The sequence below is a fragment of the Eurypyga helias genome, unplaced genomic scaffold (assembly GCF_000690775.1).
Source record: "Eurypyga helias isolate BGI_N326 unplaced genomic scaffold, ASM69077v1 scaffold16914, whole genome shotgun sequence".
Classification (NCBI taxonomy): Eukaryota; Metazoa; Chordata; class Aves; order Eurypygiformes; family Eurypygidae; genus Eurypyga; species Eurypyga helias.
Genome location: NW_010246988.1, coordinates 43,011 through 67,388, shown reverse-complemented (window position 1 = coordinate 67,388; position 24,378 = coordinate 43,011). Strand labels below are relative to the sequence as shown.

The 24,378-nt window shown below is 40.6% G+C and overlaps 1 protein-coding gene across 1 annotated transcript in view; it reads left to right on the top strand.

Moving 5' to 3' along the window:
• The window catches only part of LOC104508855 (teneurin-3-like), a gene marked incomplete at its 5' end in the record, with an annotated part of 55,757 nt that overhangs the window by 10,303 nt on the left and 21,076 nt on the right, over window positions 1–24,378 (top strand). The window contains one exon of the mRNA XM_010150604.1: window positions 7,729–7,967. Within this exon, the coding sequence (XP_010148906.1) occupies window positions 7,729–7,967 (239 nt within the window). The remainder of the gene's footprint in view (window positions 1–7,728; window positions 7,968–24,378) is intronic.

Genomic DNA, 24,378 nt, shown 5'->3' with positions numbered 1-24,378 from the left:
TTTTGATTGTGATTCTGCACAGAAAATAAACTGAGACAAATTTGCAGCATAATGTAGTTTCTGTACTGGCTTGGATTTATGTTAAACGCAGCCATATGGTTCTGTGGAAGTCAGTCATAAGCCTGTGCTAAGGGCAAACACCACCAGCTACAAGGTTTCATCTCAGAAGAATGTTAACAGAAGATGAAGACAGGCATAAAGTGCTCATGGAGAAACAAAAATCCAATTCCTTCTGGAGCCTACTGGGAAAGCTGATCTCATGCATCAGTGAACCAGAGTTCATAAGAGACCTAGCCAGTAATTTCTGTTATCTTTTACATCTTCCCTCTAACGTCAGTCGGCAGGGATTAATCTTCTCTTTCCATCTGCTTCCTCAACTCGGTGCAAGGAATCATATGTCTTGATGTGATCTATCCATTAGTGAACCAGGCGGAGCTCTCGAATGTCAAGTGGCACGTGAGGGTCACGGTCTCACCCAGAGAGCCCAGTTCAATCCAGCACAAGTGGGGTCTGTCAGCAGTTGGTAGATGCACTGCAATGATGGATTGCGATCTCGGACCACTGTGTTTTCCACGGTTAGTGGTTTTCTTCTGATTCTGACAGTTAATGTATCTGGTAGAGTTTTTGTAAACAAACAAAAAGCATGATAACCCATCCCCAGGAGGGAAGAATTCAGTTAGCTTACATTATGGAAATTCAGGGAGAGATAAAGAAAAAATTTAAATGAGCAGTGTTGGAGCAAACTAAAATACCTGCAGCTGGATATATCCCTCCTCTCTTGGGTTACTTTCTTAAAATTAATTGATTTCGTTATATGGAGATAACATATAAAATGCTGGGTCTTCACGCAAAGATAGGCACATGCCATCTCTGCATGTGACAGTAATGGCATATTTGAGGCAGAGAATGAGAGCTCCCAACCCACGGAAGTCTCTTTAGTTTTGACTTCCCTATGCCCCTTTGGACCATCAGAGAAGTAAGAAGATAAAGCTGCAGCTACCCATATGCCTTGCTTGCTTACCATTGGCCTCATGGTGCTGCCAAATGATTGTAGAAGGTGCCGTTACACTTCGTTCAGGTGAGCAGTCATCCCGGCTGTATTCATTACAAACCAGAACAACTGCAGTTTTTATTCCCAGAAATTCAGAAGTACCATTATATTAAACATCAAAACCAAGTAATTAGGAGCACTGTTGAATTCTGAATAGAGAAGTTGTGTTTCCTAAAGTGCTGAGAGGTAAATTTGTCACCAAAACACAAATGCACTAAAATTTGCATTTCTGTCAACCTGCATTCACTTAAAGTGTATTTGATAGCAGTTTTTTCCACCTCTTGAGGCTTAGGAGAATATGATTGAGGTGTTCCTAATTCTAGATGCCTGAGGTGTAGATATTACCACTTCGTGCCTTGGAGTGGATCCAGGATGACAGATTGAGGACCTTAGCAGAATGAATATCTACCTGGGCTTGCTTACAAATGTCTTAATTCTTATATAATGTCCACAGATTCAACACTTCTTAGAGGCAAATAGAGAATTTCTAATAGAGTTAGATAATGGTAGCTCTGAATTGGTTTTGGGGGGAAGATTAGCCGATGTTCCACAGTGTAAAATTGGTGTACTCATTCCATAAAGTACTTAACCTGTGACAACGGAAGGCAGAGTGATACTGCCTTGGCTGGAATAGTTAAGTACAATGATCTTCTGAGCCAAGAGTGGTCCCCTGTGCTGGATTGCTAATATGTCCAGGGGCTTTCTCAAATTGCAAGGAGAACAGATGAGTGAAACAGAACAGATTAGTGGACTTGTGACTTACATGAAAGGAATTTTTAGACTCATGGATATGCTTAAAATGTCTGGGGGTGTTTTGGTGCCTAAGGGTAAAAGAAACAAATGCAAAAAACGTTCGGGATAGTTTTTCTTTCCTCTTCCACCTCTCCTCAAGTCACTTTCTATTCTGTTGTCTTCCAAATGTTGGGTATTACATTCTGCACTGAAACAGCGGGTGTGTGAAAATAGCTTCCCTCAGTTCTACAGTTGCCTTTGCCTGACCCATAAAGAGTCTAAATTTTGCTTTTTTGCTTTAGGCGATTACTTTTTAATGCTTTTGTATGTTTTACCCTAAAAAGAAAGTGAAGCAAACAGTAGTCTTATAAAAAGTTTGTCTTTATGTACTGCGGGGCAAACAGTACATATTCATTATACAAGAACAAGGGAACAATCAGTGGAATTTAAATTGAAATTGATAGAAGAAAATACATTTTGACACGATGCGTGTTTAGCCTACAGAACAAAACGCCCCAAGACATCAGTGAGAGTGTGAGTTTTGGACTCTTTAGAGAAGGGGTGAGCTGTCAGTGAATAAGTAATCAGGAAGGCGTTCATCCCTGGCCACATTCACACCGGGTGTTGTTCCTGGTGATCTGCCCTGCTACAGTAATTCCTGTTTCTGCTTGTTTGTACAGGTTTTGCACACGCAACTGCTCACTATCAAATAAGATTATCCTACTTCCCCACAGTTTTTGGAATGAACTAACTTGCTCATTGTACCACATATGCTTGGGGCAATCCTACCCCTTACACAGTTTTTTAGACAGACACCTTCAAAAGTCCAGGTCTGAGATGATTTCTGACATCAGATGGCTTTTGTAGTGCACTCTGCTGAGTGTTACAGCTGTTCTTCCTCAGCGGTCTTCTGGTAGTGGTCTGTAATGATCTGAAGAGCCACATATCATTGACTCCGATGTGGGACTGACCATACAGACTGCACGGTACAGGAGACAGCACTGCGAGAAAACCCATATGCAGTGCCACTCTGGCATTTGTTCCTGATCACGGTGGGAACATGCTATTCAGAAACTTGACCAGACTAATAGATCTATTCTGCTCCAACTTCTTCAGGTTCTGGTAGTATACAACAATACACAAGATTCAAAGATTTGGGAGGGAGGGATTTAGGCTTTTTAAGGCCATATATCCTAAATAAAATGTGATCCTCAGTCAACAGTATTGTAGTTCTTAAGGTGAGGAGTGTTCTGTTGTTAGATGCGTAAGGCCTAGTGATAGCAACCTTAATTCTGTGACAGAAGTCATCATCTAAAGGTTGCACAAAATAGCAATTGCTACCTTCAAATCTCACTGGCAAGGTGGTAGAGTACAATGCACGTTCTGACATGCTTCGAGAAGTTTGATAGAATTTTGCTGGACCTTATTCACAATTCCTGATGTACAAACTTCGTAATAGAGTCCTGTGTGACTTGTAATGTTTTGTCACATATTTGCCGTGGGATTCAACCCTATATTGGTGTGGCTGTGCTGCATGAAATATTTTAATACAGAGCTAAAATGCTGCCAAGAAAGTTGTTGGAAATGATAAGGCAGGCTCTTTCACATGTCTTCCAAACAGATGCAAAGCATTCTATATATGATGCCCAAACCCAGAGAAAGCATGGCTACAGATCACAGAGCAAGGTGAAGCAATCTCAGTATAAGCTAAAAAAAAAAAAAGTCATGTATCTAATGTAAAGCTTATGTTAGGAATGTTAAAATTATGGAATAATTCTATACAAATTGAGACCAATCTATTTTGAAGTGTGGAATACTCCTTTTTGTTTGGTGGTAGTTTATTCGTATAATAGCTGTGCTTCTTGGACACTGGAGTTTAGGGCCAGACATGTTTATATAATACTGTGTTCACTGGTGCGTAGTATCCCTTTTCTTCTCAACTGGGGTCAGAAGTTTTTGTCACAGATATTTCTGTAAAGAAAGTTATTCTAAATTACATTTCTGTTGCTGGACATCTGGCTGTCTTATATCAGAAGCATTTGGGCTTACGGTCTGAGCCTTACTGTCCTTGAATGTTTTGATAATCTGTCTCCATTTTTCTAAAGACACAGTTTTCAGTTAACTCCATTTTTCTAAAGACACAGTTTTCAGTTAACTTAATCTTTCTGCTCAACTTGTGGTCGGTTTTATAATTTTTTTTCCCCCCCTCCCACTTACCCATTTACTGAATTTAGTAGAGAGTGCTTTGGTTTTATTTTCCACAAAGGAAGTGGCAGCACAGGCAAAATCTGATTTGGTGAGTCACTCCCCCCATCCTGAGGAGGAAGAAAATGGAACGTTGTCAACAGGTGCTCACCAGCACTTGGTGCTCAGAGAGTACTAGTCATATTAAAAGTATGATTATTTTACCTGTATTCCTATGCTTCTGTTTCCTGAGCTGACCTCTGTGAGGTTTTTGGTGCTGTACTTCTGTCTTCTCTTTTAAGGGGCGGAAGCTTAAGTAAAACACTTGCCACTTGTGAAATAAAGGGACTGCCCAGCTGCCTGTGCATCCCGGGATTAGTTTATGACATATCTTCATATTTTGCTACTGCTCTGTGGTTTAGATTTGTTCAGTACTGAATTATTCCCCCCTAAAATGTTGAGATTAACAGCACCTTTTAATAGAAACGTATATTGAATAAGCAGACAGACTTATGTATCGAATAAATGTAAAAGTAGAAGATTATTTGCTCTAAAAAGTGAATTGAATTATTTAATAAAAACAGACTTAGCTTGTCTTGTAAAATATTAGCATGATTCACTGGATTTTTGTACTATAAAGCTTAATAAAATATTTAAAGTGCTGCTTACATGAAGATCTAGCAAGTGCTTGTTAGATGATCAATTTTGAATGGAAGATACACTCTTGCGGATGCTATAAGCTCCCCGTGAGATGAAACATCGTGTAATTGCCAGTAAGTCAGTGCCTGGTCAAGTATTGCAAACAGTTTAGAAATTAGCTATTCGAGTTCCATGGTTTGAAAAGTCAAGGTAGACGGCTGTATAGATAATTAAAATCATTTGTGGATAGATTAGATTTCAAGAGCCTGAGAATTCCGGCGTTATCTGGAAGCAGCCTGGGTTTGTTGTCAGATACCCTATCCGGAGCGTCTCATAGGAACACGGTTTGGCACGGCTCAGCGAGGCAGACAAGATGTGCAAGTCTGATAGCGTTGCCCTTTAAACACTTATCACTTGGAGTTAATGTAGCAGGAGAGTCTCTGACAACTTTGTTAGTAACTCCACTTGTTAAGAGTAGAGAGATGCAAACAAATTTTCTTAACCCAGAGGAAGATGCCAGGCTGGGTTCGGCATTCTCCAGCCAGCCGCTGCGCCCGCTCTGGTGTTGTGCTCGTGGGGTTTGAAGCGAGGGGGGAATGGCCCAGAGCGAGCGCTCGTGCTGTGTGCTGCCCAGGACTCCACGCTGCTGAATTCACACGTAAAAGTTACAATTTTCTGTCCTCACCTTGGTGCCTGAGGTGGGCTGTCAGAGCTACGACAGCTCTCACCGCCACAGATATGCGACCATCCTCTATCTATGGGATTAACGCCTCAAAGGCTTGGAGAATATGGATTATGGTCTCTCGTAGGCTGTGCTGTGCCAAAGCCAACGTCTCAGCTCTCACTTTCTCAAGAAGAAAAAAGGAAAAGATCGGAGTCTGACTGTTTTGTTGCATTATTTGTTAAAGCTTAGGGTATATGGAGTTCCGTTCAAGTGCTCGTATAATGCCAGTTTCCATTTTTAGTCTGTTGAGTCTAACAGCGAGAGCAGGAGGATGTGAAAATTGCGGGTTGGTCAGGCAGCTTCTTATTTTTAACATGGAAGCCGACGTTTAGGAGGAGTATTATTGTGTCTGCTGTATGGCTTCCCTTCAGTCCCCCAAAACACTCCACGATGCACACAGAGAGGGAAACAGCCCCCTTTGTATTTGGCATTTTCGTGAGATTATGTACATACTGTTTGTGAAATATACCTGGGCATAGCATTTACCACACGTAGCCAGAAATGAAAGAGCAGTACCGGTCAAGTGGATAAGACCCTTTATCAGGATTTAATGAATCTGCATGCTTCTGTGAGACCGGGCAATCAAAGTAATGGTGTTGTAAGGTGCAAAACATGTTTTACGTAGGGCTAGTTGTTACTATTTTGGTGTTTGCTACATAGAAAATGTCACAACTTTTAATGAAGTACCTTCTTAAAGAGGATTTAAACCACAAGGGCTTTGTGTTTTGAAATCGTCAATAATCCACTGAGCTCAGAAGCAAAGAAAAATTGGGATGTGCTGTTGTGCATCAGTAGATCTAGTGCGTATCTTTCTGTTGTTACTGCCAGCAAGTTTAATATTGTTCAGAATGAAGTAACCTGTGTAGCGTATTTCAAGGGATCATGTTTGTAATGCAAATATTTTCAAGGAGAGGGCTTATGCCAAGAAGTTCTGGTTCCTCTGTTAACCTCCCGTAGCAAAATCACCTTCAAATAACAAACCTTGTTTATCAACTGCTGGTATTTTTCTCAGGCTGCAGCGGGGCAAATTAATTTCTAGTGTCTCTGAGGAAGCTGCTATACCTGTATAGGTTGGTCCGTTGCTATGCACGGATGCCAGCATGGGTCCTGGAGGATGAAAGTCCCATCAGCTGAGAAGCAGCCCATGTGGTGTACCTGGAGGGCTTTCCCCTCCATAGCTAGCTCGCTTGTTGCTAGCTCCTCTGTCCCATGCTGTATAGGTGGCGTGCAGTAGGCAAACAGTGGAGAGATGCACTTGGCTTCAGGAGGACCTGGGTGTCAGCAGCTGATGAGTGTCTCTTACCTATTAAAAAATGCAAACACCTCTCTAGTTCTGTTTAGCCGTTCCTGCGCTTGGTAAGTTCAAAATTCTCCACAGTGTGCTTTCTTACCATTTGTGGCTATAATGTATTCATTTTGCAGAGCCTAATTAGGTAAGGCCAAGCCTTATGCTACAGACTTGCCAACATAACACGTTGGTGGAAAAACCCCGTGTGCCAAGATCTTTGGCTGAGGTTTTGTTGTTCGTAGAGTTGTATATGTGTGTCAGGAGAAAAACTTCAGGTAGTACATGCAATGCTTGGAGGTTCTTCCAAAACAATGATGCTTGCATGAAGTAAAATTAAAGGATTGTACTGTAAATGGGCTCAGGGAGTAATATTTCTTTTAGAAATTTTAATTGAATAAAAGTAAGTTTACTGGTAACTCACAGAGTGTGTCTTTGCTATCGCTTTTCATTTCTGTTGGTGGCTGTGAATCCTTTTCAGCACTTAATAAATATATTTCTTTAGAGTACTTCCCAGGCTGTAACTAGCTGCTGTATCCATAATCAGATCTTGTTATGGTGAGATTACATGTGAGGAGATAGGAATTAGTGAACTGGGTACTTAGGACACAAAAAAATAATCTTTTAACAGACTAATTTTGGCAAACTTTCCAAAGGTTTGTATCTGAGAGATTGTTGTTTTCTTTGTACTTAACCCAGGGAAGCTGTGATAAGTGTTGTGGGCTATAGCCGCATTGCTCATTACTGACTTTTTAATGGCGTTCCCTGTAGTCTGTAGCAGAAGCCAACAAAAATAAACAGCAGAAGAAAGCCTGTCCCTACTTGTGGGATAAACTCTGAGATACCTCCTCCCCACCATTCCATGTTTTGGGTAGTTGTTTCCTGTCTGGATACCAACGTACCACTAATGTTTGGGGGAGTTCATTCTTTTCTTCATGAAAGTGCCTTTTTTTTTGGTGGGAATGTCAAAACAAGTTTTGCATCTATGACCCTTTGTAGATTGGATGTTGGTAGCTATTCGAAAAATTGGCAACATTAAACAAAAGAGATATGACTGCCTATGCTTCAGCTTTATTTACTTTTATACTTTACCATACGCTCTTTCTTCCACAGGCATTTCCTATTCAAAACAGGAACAGGGACCACACCGCTGTTCAGTACTGCAACGCCAGGGTACACAATGGCATCCGGCTCTGTTTATTCCCCTCCTACTCGGCCACTACCTAGGAACACTCTATCCAGAAGTGCTTTTAAATTCAAGAAGTCTTCGAAGTACTGTAGCTGGAAATGCACTGCCCTCTGTGCTCTAGGGGTCTCGGTGCTGCTGGCAATACTGCTGTCCTACTTCATAGGTGAGTCCCGTTTCTTGTAACTGTCGCCGTGAGGAGGGATGTCTGATGGATCCTGACGGCGGGATGCTAACCTTTAACTAGCAAGGTTTTTTTTGTAACAGCAAAAACCACAGCAGTGATTTAACGAAAACTGCAATTGTTTGGAGGAAAGAGAAAAATTGAGTATTTTGCAAGCGTTCTGTAGCATGACAGTGGGTGAATTAAGTTCAAAGAAGTACTTGAACTGCGATTAAGCTATTTTTATAAAAGGATGTGTAAAATGTAGGCTGTAATGATTCCGTGTGAATACCACTTGCAGCATATCCATGGAACTCTTTTCCTCTCATTTTGCATGAAATATAACTAATACAGCATTTAGGAATGCTAACTATCACTTATTTCAACATTACATACACGTATGTTTTTATATAGAGCTGGAGCAGAAGACTAATACAGACTTTTCATTGCCAGATAGGAAAAATAATTGTCCAGAAGGACAACATGCAGGGAAGATGGAGACTTCTTCCTCTTGTGTGGGTTGTTTATTTTTAATTATTCTCTCTTTTCTCTATTTGTTTGTTAATTTCTATTTCCCAATTTTTATTTTGGCAGATTTATTTTATTTCTCAATCTCTTTAATTATTTAATTTCATAAATGTTCACTATAAATATTATATAATGCGAGGTTTAGGCAGTTAGTGGGAGCAGTGCTTGTCTCTGAGAAACATGTCATTGACTTTAAGGCTCGTTCTGTGCTTGTAACTTCTTCTGTGGCTTTGTCCACATTACTGATTTTTTCACCTCTGAGTCCGTAAGTGGTCTTCAAAGTCTTTTAACTTACTTGTTAATTGGCAGTTAGTCACCATAGTTATGGAAATACAGGCGTATTGGTTGCACTCAGATTCAGAGTCTTAAGAAGTCAAGGAAAGAAAATAGAAAAGGGAGAATCAATCTCTCCTCCCTCTTTTTAAAATCAGTGTAAATTAATAATAAAGACTAGAAGGCCTTATCATCCTTAAATCTTCATTGCCTTTCTTGGAACAGGCTTGCCACATGTCCAAGGCGCAGCGTAAATGTTATAAAGCCTTTGGAGCAGTTGTTACTGGGCTGCAGCTCCTGTATGCAAGAAACTGAGCTGCTGATTAGGTGGAGAAATTCCTTTCTGCCCCTGCAAAGCCGAGCTCCCTGAGCACCCTTTCCCCCTCAGCTGCCAGCCCCAAAGAGCAGCAGGCATGTACGCAGGTGTAGGGCTTGCCACTACTGTCCAGCCCCCAGTCAGTCGCTGGATTTGTGGTTATTTTGTCGGAATGTGCGCAGGAGCATAAAGGTGTGGGTTAGAGTTAAGCTTACGTATGGTTTTTTTCAAATGGGATTGAAATAATCCCATTTATGAAACACATTAATTGCTCTCAGTCTCCATAGTATTGACTCATAAATCATCAGAAGCAAACATCTGCTGCTAAATAAATACCTAAGTACGAAAGAAGGAATTCAGTGTGAAGTATCACTGTCAAGAACAGGGAAAAACAGCCATACAGATAGTAAAATACCAAAGACCTGATTCTGAGCTGAGCTCTACACTTTGCTAGCCCCAAAGCGCCAGATTACTTATGAATCTGAGGGGCACATGAAGATAGCTCTGCCGGATTATTTCTCCCACAGGCACATTAAGAAATATAAGCATATCTAATGCGCCTCTATTCCTGTGTTTGGGAAAAAGAGCCCAGCTTTCCAGTGAGTGAGAGCTTTCAGCTCCACACATCATTTATTCACATACCCGTAAAAAAACTCCAAGTATAGCTGTACAAGATTTCATGGGCGCACGCCAGCTCGCATCCTTGCTGAAATAATGCACAAGGGCCCTCCACTGCCCATAGTCAATAGGGAGCTCTTTGCCTGCTGGTGATATTACACATATTTCAGCTAACTCAGCAATCTAAATGTAAAATCCAGCACTCAGGGACACTCTCTAGAGAACTTTGGGTCCATAAAACTATGAATGGATTACACTCATTCATATATGTGGTTTTTCCCATCTCGACAGATGTAATATCAGAAATACTCTCCTTTTAATAGGCTCTCCAAATACAAATCAGTGGAAATCATTGGTGTGAGATGGAAACTGTCCTTCATCTTGGTTAACTGTTTCATGGCATAGGTGTAAAAGGGAAATGACTGAGTAGAAAATTGGTCATAACATAAAAAGATGGGAAGGACTGTGGTCCTAGGTGACCTCTAGCATCCCGTGACATGCCTCTAAGACTGTGGTCTGGCTGAGGTTTACAGCTGCTGAGGTGGTGTGTCACATTTGTAAAACCAGTCTGAGACACGTTTTGAACTTCACAGAGAGGCATTGCCATGACCGTGAAAATGCTACAGCCTTTGCTGTGAAAATAGGGCAGTACACGTTGAAAAGGGACATAGTGTGGCTGATGTCCACTGTGACTGTGGCAGACCGAAGAACTAACAGGGCCACTCGTAGAGTGTATGGCGCTGTAACCAGGAGCTTCTCAGGAAGGCAGAGATAGAGGAACATGTCATGCCCAGGCTTATTTTAGTTGTAGTGGCTATGGGGTAGAGAAAGCGACTTCAGATCCCACTGCCTCTGCTCAGGCAACATAAGGCAGAAGAGACAGTTTGCTAGACTTCATGTCTGCCTTTGCAGAACTGCTCCGTCAATTACTGCTCCGTGAATTAGCCCAGCCAGAGGAAGGAGCTGCATCGAGAGTCTGGTCTGTCTTGCACTTCTTCCATCACCCTGACAGGAAAGACTTCTATATTCACAAAGCCTGCGAAGAGGAGGTGAGAGCAGAGGATGTCAGCATGGGGAGAGGCCAGAGCAAACGCTGCACTGTAAGGCCCCTTAATGCAGTCTTGGGGGTCACATGGAATTGAAAATATTATTTCAGACTAAAGGAAAGAAAGTTTCACTTCCAGCCTCCCTGCGTAATTCTTGCTTTTCTAGCCTTCGTGGTCTCTCTCCACCATTTTGCAGTGTACAAAATGTTTAAGTTCAACATTCTTTTCAGTAAGACCTGCTAAGTTTAGAGAAAATAGAAGGGAGTTGTGGAAAATCTTGGTCCTTTGTTTAGAGACTTCATCTACTGTTAAGTGGTTGAGAAACAAGGAATTAAGCAAGAGAAACATAGAAGTGCTGAAACAAAAGGTAGTGCAGCAACATATACGGTGGAATTAAAAAATACTACTAGTTTAGAGCAAAGGATTCAAAGAAAAACTCCTTGAAATAACGGGTTAAAGTGATGGTGAATCAGTAATATAAACTGCCTCATTTGAGGATCGGAATTACTCTGGAATATCTTCAAGCTGCTCATTTGCTTAACTGCTATCCATAATCAGATTTGCAACCAAGGAAGAAAGCGACCTATTTTTTTCCACCATGAACATTTTAGAATCCTTTTCCCTGTTTGGAAGGCTAGGAAGAGCAGTCGTAAATTTAAACCATGAAAGAGTAAGAAATATGAAATTGCCTTAGCTTGACCTCTTTCTGTATACACATTCATAGTTTTACCCAGACTTTGTACAGGGAGTCTGAGTGAGAACCAGGAATAGGGTCCAGCTTTACAGTGTGTAAGACAGAACAGAACTTTGTCCTTCTCCCCATGGCTTGCTGCCCCATTCAGCATCCATCATTTACAGTCACTGGAGATGAAGTGTTGTAGAGCAACTCCTGGGTCAGACATGGGCGTCCAAAGTTTTATATGTAAACTTCAGTTTCATATGTGAACTCCATCCTCCAGTTCTACCCTTTGGGATCCTCCCTGTCCACTCTGGGTTTTCTTAAGGGCAGGAATTTGTTGTTCTTGGGTGTGGTTTTTTCCTTACGAAAAATCCACTGTGGAATTACAGAGAAGTGCATCCGTGTCAGGAGGAGTTGTGTGCAATAGGTTGTTGCCTAGCACAGGCTCTAACCGGCTGTATTAAAAGACAGATTGGTACTGTGCTAATTGTTTCTTCCTTAGTGTGGGTGCAACAACTGGATGAAGTTCATGAGAATTTGGGGACATCGGGGCGCCTCTTTCTTTCCTAGGAATTGCTTTGGCAATGGAATCTCCATTGCCAGTGGCACTATCTTGACATTGCCGAAGTCAGTAAAACTCTGCGTGAACTGAAGAGGTGAGCCGTTTCCCTCAGTCGGTGCTGGAATTACACACCACCAGGTTCAGTCAACTGAGCTTGAATGGTTGCACACCGAAAGATCACGTGCATCTGTCACAAATGTTATCTTAATGTCTACTAAATAGGTTTCTGTTAACATAAAACATTCTTTAGATACACAGTGAGACCTGACCTGTTTAATCAGTCTTCTGATTTCCTGACTTCTTCACAGCCATCTGTTGTACTTCCAAGTCTGTTGAGCATTTACCCTCTGTGTACCTTGGGATTGATCGTTTTGTTAGCCTTAGCTCTGCAGTCAGGACAGTGGTCAGGACAAGAATATACACCAGCCAGCTATTCTTTGTGCTAAAGCAAATATTTAAATATGAGTGATAACAGAAGGACATTCATTCTGTTGGGGGGGGAAGTACGTTTGTTTCATTAAAAAGACCACAGGACTGTTTTTATCACCAGGGCTTGCTGCATACAGTTGAGCAAGTCCATTTTGGGCAGAAAAGGAAGCTAACATTTAGACTTAACAGCTAAAACATCTCCTGGGAAAACATATATTATGGTTTATATTTCGTTCTGTGAGAAACAGTAGAAAAACTGCTGTTCTGCTGTGACACAGAGATGGCCATCCAGTCATAACACAAACTGCAAATGAAATGTGAATGGAAAAGAGATAGCAGACTTGAAAGCAGCATTTGATAATTACAGATAAATCATATTTTCCACATTTGTATAAAAATAGATACATTGTGCTTATTCTGGGGTTATTATATTGTGCATTCATGCATTTTGTCCATCTGAAAAATGTTACTGTTTTATCGTTATCTCAAAATATTGAAAGTAAGCTGAAAATTCATATGCTAATAGATTTCTAATAATGGACAACTATCTTCAGAGTTATTTCGTAAAACTTACAGAGAATAATAACAGAGCAACTCAAGAGGTTTTAAGGTAGAAGGAGGAGGGGGAGGTGGCCAGGAAAAATAGCAAACAAGTTTCATCATTAGAGGAGACCAACAGAAGGATGCAGGGTGGGAAAATTACAGCTGAGGGTCAATTAACTATCCTGCAGGTGAGTTTTAAGTAATCCTTAAAAATTAGACAATTGTCTGTTTCTGCAGACTGAGGTTAACTTTCCATGTCTCCAGTGCTGTTTCCAAGTTTGTTGTCTGGTTATCCCGTATTACCCAGGATTTAGTGTGACAGCTGCTGGCATTCACGTCTGTTCCCAGATTGCAGAGAACCAGATGCCTTTCCTGTTGGGCTCAGTGGCAGAAGTCATAGTAAGGCAGAACCACCTTCCCCAAAACTAAAGGCTTTACAACCGTGACAATTACAGAACTGAATTTTTGTGACTGAAGCAATGACTAAACATATATGTAATCAGAAGGAATCTATTTTAATTTATCAATTAAGAACAATATAATATTTCTTTTTGATTGCAATGCCAAGTTAACATTATTCTGCTGTTTGTAAAGCTCAATTGCTGCCAGGAAAGAGGAAAACAACTTAATTAATAATGCCATTTAAATGGAATTTTTATTACAATACCCACCGTAGGTATTGTAATTAACAGGCATGAGGGAGAATATAGTTTAGTTGCCATTAATCACCTTTACTTTCATTATGTGTTTATAGAAACTGTTTTTCTCTTTGACCTGCATTTAATTTTTAGTCTTGTAATGCTTTTGTCCGAGAGTTTCATCAAGAACTTTCATTTCTCCGTGTTCTCTCCCCTTGCCTGTCTGCTCTGCTAGGTTGTGCTGGGGCCTTAGCTATGACTGGAGCTTTACTGAGGTGTGTGGGTTGGAACTCTGTTCCCCCTCTGCAGATATGTGGCAGATTTTTGCCATTTGCCAGGTTTATGCTCTCACCCCTTTCTTTCCATTGAATTAGAGGCATTGAGGTATATTTATATATCTGATTCTTAAAAAAAAAAAAAAAACCAGAAGCCTTTCCTCTTGGTCTGTTGTCATCATTTGAAGAAAGTGCTCTGAGACTTTGCAGTTTACAAAATCTACATACCACAGTGTATTCAAACTACAAAACAATCAGAACATCTACGGCAAGGAAACTTCTCTCCTATGAACCTTTCTGAGAAATCTCATCAGCTATCTAAGCATGGCTTCTTGGTGTTGCCTGACTGTACCAAGCACTTCGGAGAGCCACATCAGTGTCTCCTGTTCCTGCTCAGCGTCTGCTTCTCTCTGGAGCTGTGAAGGCAGCCAGTGTCTCCAGCACTACAGAAAGTACATCACTCCTTGCGCAGTCATAGGCAACTTCCAATTTTAACAATCCGTGGGGCTTTTAGGGAAGTCTTGCGGTGTCTCTAGCGCATGTCATCCTTTCTTTTCCCAAATCGAAGGTTTCCTGTCTCAGTTCAGGCTCGGTGGGAGCTGGAAGTGGCTGCCTTTCTGAGCAAGAAGCTGTGGATTAGGTGTAGACAGTGATGTCTCGCTTTTGTCCTGGGTGGACATTTCCAGGCCTCGCTAGGCTCCAGATGTCATGAGCCACCAGAAGCTGCTGCCTCTTTAGGCAACGCCTTGTGTGGAACGCTGCCTCGCCAGCGTGCGTGGCTCTGCTCTGTGCCTGTCCAAAGTCTGCCCTCCTGTTGTTCTAGACGTCAGTGTTGCATGTTGCTCTTCTCTGACAGAAGAGCAGGTATGTGGCCTTAACTACAAGGCAGGACCGAAGGGTGTGTAGTCTCCTCAGGTGGGCCTTCCGTGTATGGTCATATGCCTGGCGAATGCAGCACAATTATTTAGCAGGTAGGTGAAATCTCTGAAGGCGTTTAGCATGCTGAATGGACATTAGGAAAGTCCTCGAAGTCTGAAGTACCAATCTCTTAATTCACTTCAGTACTTCATAATCTTTAAAAACAGAATTATACAAACTGGATAACTGGTATTTGCAGGTCATGCCTTACTAACACTGGTTCAGGCGACTCCCTTCAGTCATTCCACTCACACATGTGACTCTCCGCACTGGTCTCATGGTTTACAACTGGTGCTCCCGTGACTGTCTGCATTGCAGAGATTTTCAGTTATGTCTAACATGGCATAAATTTATTTTCCTTGGTATCCCATAGCCATGACTTAGAGAGCTGTTTGAACTTCATGTGATGTTTACAGCACTGCTGATGAGCTCATTGTGCCTCCTTAGTGTGGAAGTCATTTGTAAACAATAATGTAGTTGCATCTGCTTACCGCATCCGTTCTTTCCAAACTGGGAGACACAGAATGACTAGTCAGAACAAGGAGTTGTTATGCTTCACTACCTTATGGGGCTGAAAATGTTTTTAACATCTGTCGTTGAAATGGTACAAAAGCTGAACATGTCAAACACCTATGTCTTGCAACATTAAATATTCTTTCTTCTCTCTGGCAAGAATACCATTATGGGTAATGCCTTTGGTTGATGTTTTTTAAGCAATGATACTGTTACTGTGTTTCAGACTAAGTGCAAAGCGTAATATAGTATTTACTATTTCAGGAGTGCATGGTATTAATATTTGATTGGTGTTGTGGATGTCACATGCTATTAGTATTAGTGGCACTGAGAGTAAAACGTTCATTGAGAAAGATAATCCTCACACAGAAGGGTGTAGGAACATGTAATTGGCAGTCAGGAGGTTAAAAGAGACTTGACAAGATTTCAAGGGATTAAAAAAGTTAATCCGTCAAGGAGCGTACCCACCTCTGCTCTGAAAAAGGCTTGTATTCTAATTAAGATTTATCACAAGGGTTTTGGCAATAGTCCTGTCACTCTTCCACTTTTGCCCAGTGGAGCAAATTGAAACTCGGTAATCCTGGCAGTATAACAGGTGTAGTAATAAACTGCAGGATGACATGATGTCATTGTCCACAGGTCCCACACTGTGGGATTCTGCCATCACACCGTGATGCAATATGATGGTGTGTCAAAATCTGGATGGTGTTTTCAGGAATACTGAGATCTCTTGCAAGCAGAGATGCAGGCCCTCATACATTCCTCAAATGATCTTCTAGCAGACTCCTAAACAGCAGCCATTTTTCAGTCTAAGGAGAAATGAAGTTGAGTAACACCAGCTACACTTTTCGATAAATAGCAAGCTTGGAGTGATTCAGAGCTGTAGTTCCTATTTTATCAATGCAAGTAAACATGTAGTATATTTTAGTGGTATGTAAGCATGTGTAATACTTCAAATATATGCTTATATTTAAGAGATTTTTTGCCAAGCAGAGGTGAAATTAGCCAGGTGAGTGATCTCAAGTAACAACTGAAGTTGTTGTGGACGTAGGATTACAGTCTTCTCGTCTTTGCGGGTAGTTTCTGTTAATTTCTAACGCGTGTCTGTGAAGAAAGAAGCGAGCCCTTAGAGATGCACTATCTGCTGTGGTATGTGGGTTATAATACATGTATTAAAACTCACCGTTTTGTGTATGAATTGCATCTTTCCTGTAAATGGCAATCTTTTCTTGAATCTTTTCACTTACAAGAAATGCTTGGTCTCTTTTTGAATGCTTTAAAAAATTTATGCTCTTAGAAATGTCTGATTTAGATGAGATTTTGGAAAACCTCTCCATACACAAGTGCTTCAGAATAAAAAGGTCAAGTACATGTGTCCAAACTTGCTGGGAGCAATATCATTTGATGTTACATTTCTAACTGAGATCTCAAGAACACATGGGTTTTATATAGGTGTAATTACCCCACTGCAGTGATTAATTATGGATGACAGTTAGGTGTCCTCTGAAGTAGGCAGGAATCTTTAAGTATGAGATCCTTCATTTTCACATTGATGCCATTTCAGACAACTTCTTTCACAGAAAGAACAAAAAAAATCTGTGTTAGGAATGAGCACGTAATGTAACGCATTATAAGAGCACTTGCAGTTTTATAATCCAGGAAAAACAAATGTGCTACAACTGTTTAGAAGATGTTGAGGTTTGCGTTTGAAATGCTTAATTTTCCTCAGTAATGAAACCAGTCAAACCCAGAGTGGTTTTGCCAACATTTGATGAAATAGGATCACACAAAAGCATCTCTTTTAATAACTCTATGGGATTTACATAGGAGGGGGTTAGGTATTGTAAGTATCAACCATTTGGAAAATCAGTCAATCAGCTCCAGAAACCTTCAAGTAAAGAAACAGGTATGTTTCTGGGCTTTTTATTGAATAATACTTCTACATTACTGTTACTGTGGTACAGGAAGAGTAGTGTCTTTATTTCAGTACTACTCATTGAAAGCTCTAAAACAACAGCCAGCTGCATACTTAACACCCTTGGCTAACCACTGATAGACGTGAGGTTCACAAGGTGTAACATAGTGACTGGGTACAACAAATTTATCTTCACTTGTGAAAGTTCTGAGTTCGTTTGGTGTTTCATCTTCTCTTTCAGATTTGAAATGCCAAGTTTCACACCAGTTTTTATTGAGGCATTTTTGCGGGACAGTGGGTCCTCATTTGACGCACTCCAAATCTTTTCACACTGCCAAGGAATAAGTTCTTTATGTTTTCAACTTATTTGCCAGGTTTCTGGTCCCCAGCAGCTTCTTTTCTCTCTCTCTCTCTCCTGTTAGTAATCTCAAGTAGAGGTAATGATATTGAGGTATTCACATGTTTGAAAAGGAGAGGTACAATCCTCTTTGTTACTTCAATTCAACTGGAGCCAAAAGTATAGGATAATTTTAAAGCACGGCCTTATTAGTGATCCAATATCTTTTCACACAGTAAAAGGAGCACTTGGTTTTCTCCATCGATTTTATAAGTTACTGCTACTTTAGAGCTAAGACTGCCTTTTCTTAATATCACCTCTAAGATTTTATAGTAAAGTGTCGTGGCTGATTTTATTGTGAGGGGGGGGAAAATCAATGTGAAACTGTAACCCTAACTTGTTTTTTCCCAAGGCTTACATAACTCTTAAAAAATACAGAGTGCCTTACAAACGCTTGCAAGCAACAAATCACTGGCCTTACAATCAATTATCAGCAAGGTTGTCTTTATGTCATAAGTTCCTTTCATAAATCACATATGATGAATTGTGTTTTCTATTTGCTTTTTATTAGCAGTATTTTTCATGTATCTACAGTATATCCTTGCTCACAGGAACACGTTCATCACAGCCACACCTCTGTGTAGTGAGGCATCTGGAGGAACATGATGTGTTATTCCAGTGCACATAACACACGCTCATGACCATACAATAAAGGATACTCCATCTAGTAGCCAGTCTCCCCTATGTGTCTCTGGCCCAGACACAGCTGCAGAAGCGGTCGTGATTCCTGGTGCGGAGCTATGTCCCTGTGAGGAACTGAGCTAAAACAGAGGGTGGCAGAGGGGTTTCAGTAGGGGGAATGTCTGCAGTCACTGAGCTGACTTAAACCTTGGTTTTTTGAACCAAGGGTTTGCACAAGGTTGTTTGCTTATGCAGATAGCTGATGGCTTAACAGTTTGTACTGGAGGTGTTGAGGGTATGGTAGGGTTGTGTAAAAAGGCATCTTTGAGAGTGAACGCAGTGTGGCTATTCTGTTTTTAAATATGGATTTAAGTGGAAATTCTGTGGTTTTGCAAGTTGATCTGCATGTAGTGGTTGGTTTATGCATCTGCATAATTGCACAGTTCAGGTAGGTGAGTGGTAATTATCATGGAGAGATCTAAATCACTGTGAAGAAGTTCTGTAAAGAGGGTTATATAGGTTTTTTGTTTTGGCCTCAATCACGCACCTTTGATCTACAAGTGGACCACTGTAATCGTGATACCATGAAGCCTAACTAACAGCAAAGGATTAGAAAACCTATATATTGACTTGCACGTTCAATCTTTTTTTTAGGAAATTCAAAACAAAAGCTAATTTATGGAAAAATATGTAGTTCTAATCACAGCTTAGCTCCATGGGGTTCCAAATAACACACTACAATCTCTACATGCAGATGCTTTCATCTTACATTCCAGATTTGGTGACATTCCAAAAGTTCTTATCAAACCTTATTATCATTTTTTATTAAAGCTTATTACATTTCTCCTTATTGCATGTTTGCTGTAATATTCTGTCATTCTTAATATGGAATAAAAAAGCTTTGATCTTTTTTAGCCAGTCATGAGATGAAAATATGCAACACAAGTGTTTCACTATATACTATAAAATCCCAGCTCGGTGTGTCCTTTGAACATCACACTAATTGGCCCCTGTTTCTTTTTCCTTTGGTTCTTAAGTCTTTTCATCAGACTGCACTTTTCTGTGCCATCAACATGCAAATAGGTTGTGCGTGATCATATAGTGCTATTTCGTTTTTATTATATCCCTCAAGAGATTTGTGGGGTTTTGTTGGGTTTGGGGTTTTTGGTTTGGTTGTTTTGAGTTTGGGGTTTGGGTTTGGGGGGGGGGCGGGAGATGTTGTTATAAATAAGGCTTTTGAACTATAAAAATGGTTGGAACCGTTCATCAGTGCTCTTGCCTAAGAAAGATGTTTCCATCAAATTTTGAGACATTGCATTGGCATTGCTTTTCTTAACACTTCTGTTTCATAAGGGCTGAGATCTAAAGGATGTCGCCCTGAGCAAGACTTCTGTTGGAGCCATGGAAAAACACTGAAATAGATAAGCACAAACCTGAGCCTCAGCTGTTTTCCAGAAAGTGAGTTTAAGGGAGGAAAGGCAAGGAGTTAAAAGATTGAGAAGGAGGAGAGTAAAGAAGTGCCTGAAGGAATACAGAGAAGAAATTATCCTGCAGTCTTAACCCACTCTTGAAAAGCATAAATCAGGGGGATTTTTTTTTTTCTCCCCCACAATAGTTGACAACAAAATCATTGATTATGACTTTATTAGATAGAAACCCAAAATTTATGGAATGTTCTTCTTGCCTTTGTATGAACTAAAAAAGACAAAACAACAATCGTCTCAAAGGAGTCAGCAATCTAATATGCACTTCCCCATCATTTCTGTTCCTGTAATGATTTTTCACTATCTTGTTAACTGTGAACAACATTATCTGAAAAAATACAAGCTATGCTCAGGAGAAAGCCCAGGATAATACTAAAGACTGTTTAGGTGATGCTGAAGACGGTTACATAATGGGGAATGTTGGATGATCATCGAAATAAATGGACAAATCTGAAACAAGACCTAAAAGACACATCTTATTTAAGCAAGAGGCTACTGAATAATGATCTTCGTTTCTGTTTCAAGAAATCTGGTTTCTCCCTTAAGCTTTGAATGTGCCTCACATAATGCTGTTGACAGAATTAGACCGTTATGATATAAAAGTCCCTGGCCTGACAACTGAGACGTCGTACAAGTTTTCAGAGGAATAAATGTTCCATTTTGGGGTGAATGTAGTGAAAATAGTAACACTGAGACTACCACACGTCTTTAACACTTCAAATGCAACAACACTTTTTAAAATGGTGTAAAATCATCTTTAATTAGTGGTCAGAGAGAATCATTTAATCCGTGGTAGACAGCTGATGCATCTTCGTTGCTGTAATTTTTTTTAGGCAGTTTTTTGTGATATGTTTTGTAGATTCTTTGGTAAATGGTTCCAAGAGAAAATGAGGAATAGACTATGAGAGTTGGATTTTTATGCAGGTGAAACAGTAAAATCAATGGACCCATTCAGCAGTTCAGAATAAAAGGAGAGAGACCACACCTTTGTAGTTACTGTATTGATCTTGATAGGTGTCGCTAGGTTTTCCACAAAATGCTATGCTGAAATGGTTTACATTCAGAATATAGGTTCAGTACCTTTCATATGATGCTCCTGGTGATTAACCTTTTGAAGATGCCCAAAAAGCATGCACTTTTAACTTATTTTAAATTTAGAGATGGCAGGCTTTCTGTTGATTTGAGAAAAACTAATAAATAAAGAACTTGTCTTCGTAACTTCTAATTCACTTAGTTTAAAATTTTAATTAACTCTTTTTAATTCACTATTTGATCTGCAGCAACATCCAAGGCATCCTGTTATCTCAGAAGAAAGCAAATGAATGCAAATCACTGACAGTTGATTTGCACATCTTCTGGTCCACTCCAGGTCCTTCAGAATAAAATAGGTTTAGATTCTAATTATAGCTGCAAGAAAAATATATGGGAGATAATTTTAAAAACCACTTCAATGTTCAAATATTTCATTTCAAAATGTATTGCCAACAGGGAGATGAACTAGAAGATAATCCTTCAACAAGATTGAGCAATAATTGCAATTTGCTTAGTTTAAATTATAATCTTTTTGCATTGCTTTAAATATAAATGATATTCACTTTTCCTTATGTGCAAGTGTGCATATATATTATTCTATTAATTCTAGGGAAGCAATTTTGTAAATCATGGTTTGAAAGCACCGGCACCCAGGAATACGTAGCAGTAGCAGTCTTGGAAGATGAGTTCAGCATCTTAGCAAGAAGCTCATCTTCAAGCACAGCTTCATGAATAATAAGACTTGATTACCATACCTTGTAAAACGCATGGGAGAAAGGAAGGAGAGTCACCAGCATCATTCAGTTCCACTTGTCAGCTTTCCCCACAGTGCTGAGTTCTTTATGTTTATAGAACATATGCCGTAGGCCTTATCTCCAGAGGTCTTGGGAAGATGCTTGCTACTTAGAGATAGCCAGTGTTTTTTCTTTCTGCTGCCTAGCCTTAATTTTTCCTCTGTCATTATTCAAAGAAGAACTGGAGGAACATTGGAAGTCCATTTCCCAGTCCAGGCAACTCTGTTTCTGCTTCTTTCCACTTAAAAGAATCCACCTTTCTCTGAATTCTTGTTCCCCTGAAATGCACTGTGTCACCTGTAGAATTCTTTCACTGCGAAAACCCAGGTTTGCTGAATTCAGAATGGAAGCTGTTGAATTAGTGGCACTTCTGACCAGCACTTCAGACACTCCAAACTTCTGTTACCTCTCCAGTAGGGCTACTTCTGCAAATAAAGCCTCTGCTTATATGCATATGGTTTTGCTTGTTCATCCTTATCACCTGCATCTTTAATGCTTCCACTTGCACAGCTCATAGGGTGTTTGCTGTGCCCTTTGTTTTTCATGTGAGCCTATTTGTCACTTACAGAACTTTAAAAAAAGACGTGGTTGATCCTGGTGAGTTACAACAAGAGATGCCCTTGAATTTTTACTAGAAGAATAAATGTTTCTGTTTTTTTCCCGCAAAGAAAAAAAAATGCTCTTTCTTTCTGATCGCAGTCATAAAGCCCAGCATTGTATGTTTACTCAAATCTGTGTTCAGACTTTGTTCTCTGTTCAGAGCTACATCCCAGATCCTGGAGGATGCTAACACCTGTCCGAGTCCTTACCAACCAGCTGTTCCTATCCTCATCGTTCAAGTGTATTGGGGAGGGAGCAAAAAATACACCACAAAGGCCAGACAAGCCCAGTTTTTACTAAATGGAGAAACAGCTGTGTAAATCGGTTTTCTGTTAAAATTCTTTTCGGTCCCTCTCTCAACTATGGCCTAAGAGAGCTTTGAGCCAGGGCGCAAGGCTTGCGGGGGGAGGACGCTCCCCAGTCAAATGCAGCAGGTAGCTCTCAGCTCTCACAGTTCTAGTTCTGCCACGTAGTTAGCTCAATTATCCGTCTCTCTTCCCACCTACTAATAAAGGGAGCGGTTTCTCTTTGGCTTGCTGAAGAGGGTTTTGAAGTGATAATAGAGTGTGTTTGCTCCAGAACAAGTTCCTTGTAAAGGGAGTGCGTAAAGCACAGCGAGGCTAGCTTGAGAAAGGAGCACGGGAAACAAGTGGGCTGGCAGCCTTAAACAAACCAACGGGCCTGATAGCAGCAAGTTCTTCCTTCAGCAGATCACTGTAAACGGTTTTACACAGCGTAAGCTGTGTCATGATATTTTTTTCCAAGTGCGTGCTGTGAAACATATTCTTAGTTGCTGTTTTAATTATTGAGTGGAAATGTAGGCCTTGTAGACTGATTATGAAACAAAATACCTAGGCCTCAAATACAGAGTGAAAGGTAAGATCAGCCAAGCTTGAGAAAGCAGTTTAAGGTGGTTCGGAAACCCTTCAGTGAACTCTGTGGTGACAGATGGTAAGATTACCTGAGAGCTTGTAAGAAATGGTAGTGTTTTGTGTTAACGCCAATGCTACTGTGGGTGTAAGTGCACTCCTTTAATCTGAGCTCTGAATCTTTTGAATATCCCAGACCATTTGGCATGCGCTGCTTTGTGGAAATGCAAAGGGAGGGGGCAAAAACCCAACTGTTGGCTTGGTTACTGCTTGTATGTTTGAGATACCTTCCGGAGAATTCAGCTGTATCGCCCAGCACCCAGACGCCAGCACTGTGTTCCTGCCCAGAGCAGCACAGATCCTAGAAGCCTTTGTCCAGTCTGATGCCTCTTCTTCCCATTCTGTTAGAGGGAATGGAGTCCTCGCTGTTTAAACTACCACCGCACTCTAAAGGCTGGCCATAGTGTTGATACTTTGGCCAGAAGCCACACAAATACCTCCTAAACAAGCCTGTCAGTCCCGAGGTAAATGCTGTCCTAACTCCAGCCAGTGAAGAAGATCTGTTGGTAGCTAGACATTGCTTTGCAGAATAGAGACGGGGACTGAAACAGCAGAATAGGCAGAGGGATATATCCTGCTCCCCGATGGGAGCAATCATGCCAGTCTTGATACAGTAAAAGGAAGCTTTTGTTAGGTTTTGTGGGCACATTTGGAATTCTGACAACCCGTCTTTTCCTCCCATCCCCTGAGGGTTCATCCATGCTTGCAGCTGTGGGTTATTTGGATGGAGTTGTTGTGGTCCCTGACCACAGTCATAATAAGCTGTGTGCCTTCTGGTTAGAGGCATCTGGCATTCTCGGACAAGCCCTTGCTGCCATCAAAGTTGTGCCAGTATTGAAAGTTGTTCCAGTGTTGATACTCTCCGAGATTTGGAAGACTTAGAACTAGTTACTCTAGGAAGGGTCTATTCTCCTCATTGTCTAACAGCAAATAAATGCCAAATTGAATGGGAATAAACCAGACCTGACAGGCAGTCCAAAAATCAAGAAACTGTTTTACATTAGATTTGGGACTAAAATAGGAGCTGAGAACAGAGCAATATATTTTGCTTTACAAGTTTTTGCTTTAATCTTGCTTCATATATTAAATTCTTTATAGAAAGAAGTAAACCTACCCTTTCTCTGAACATAATAGAAACAGAAAAGGGGATTGAACTCTTACATCCCTGTCCCAAAGGTGGAGGAAAAGTCTTCATCCTTTTCTAGACCTGAGGGAATCACACAAACACATACAGCACTGCCGCCTGCCTGCATCATTCCCTCTCTGGAAATTCAGAACGAGTTCATGATGTTTGCTATGAAGGT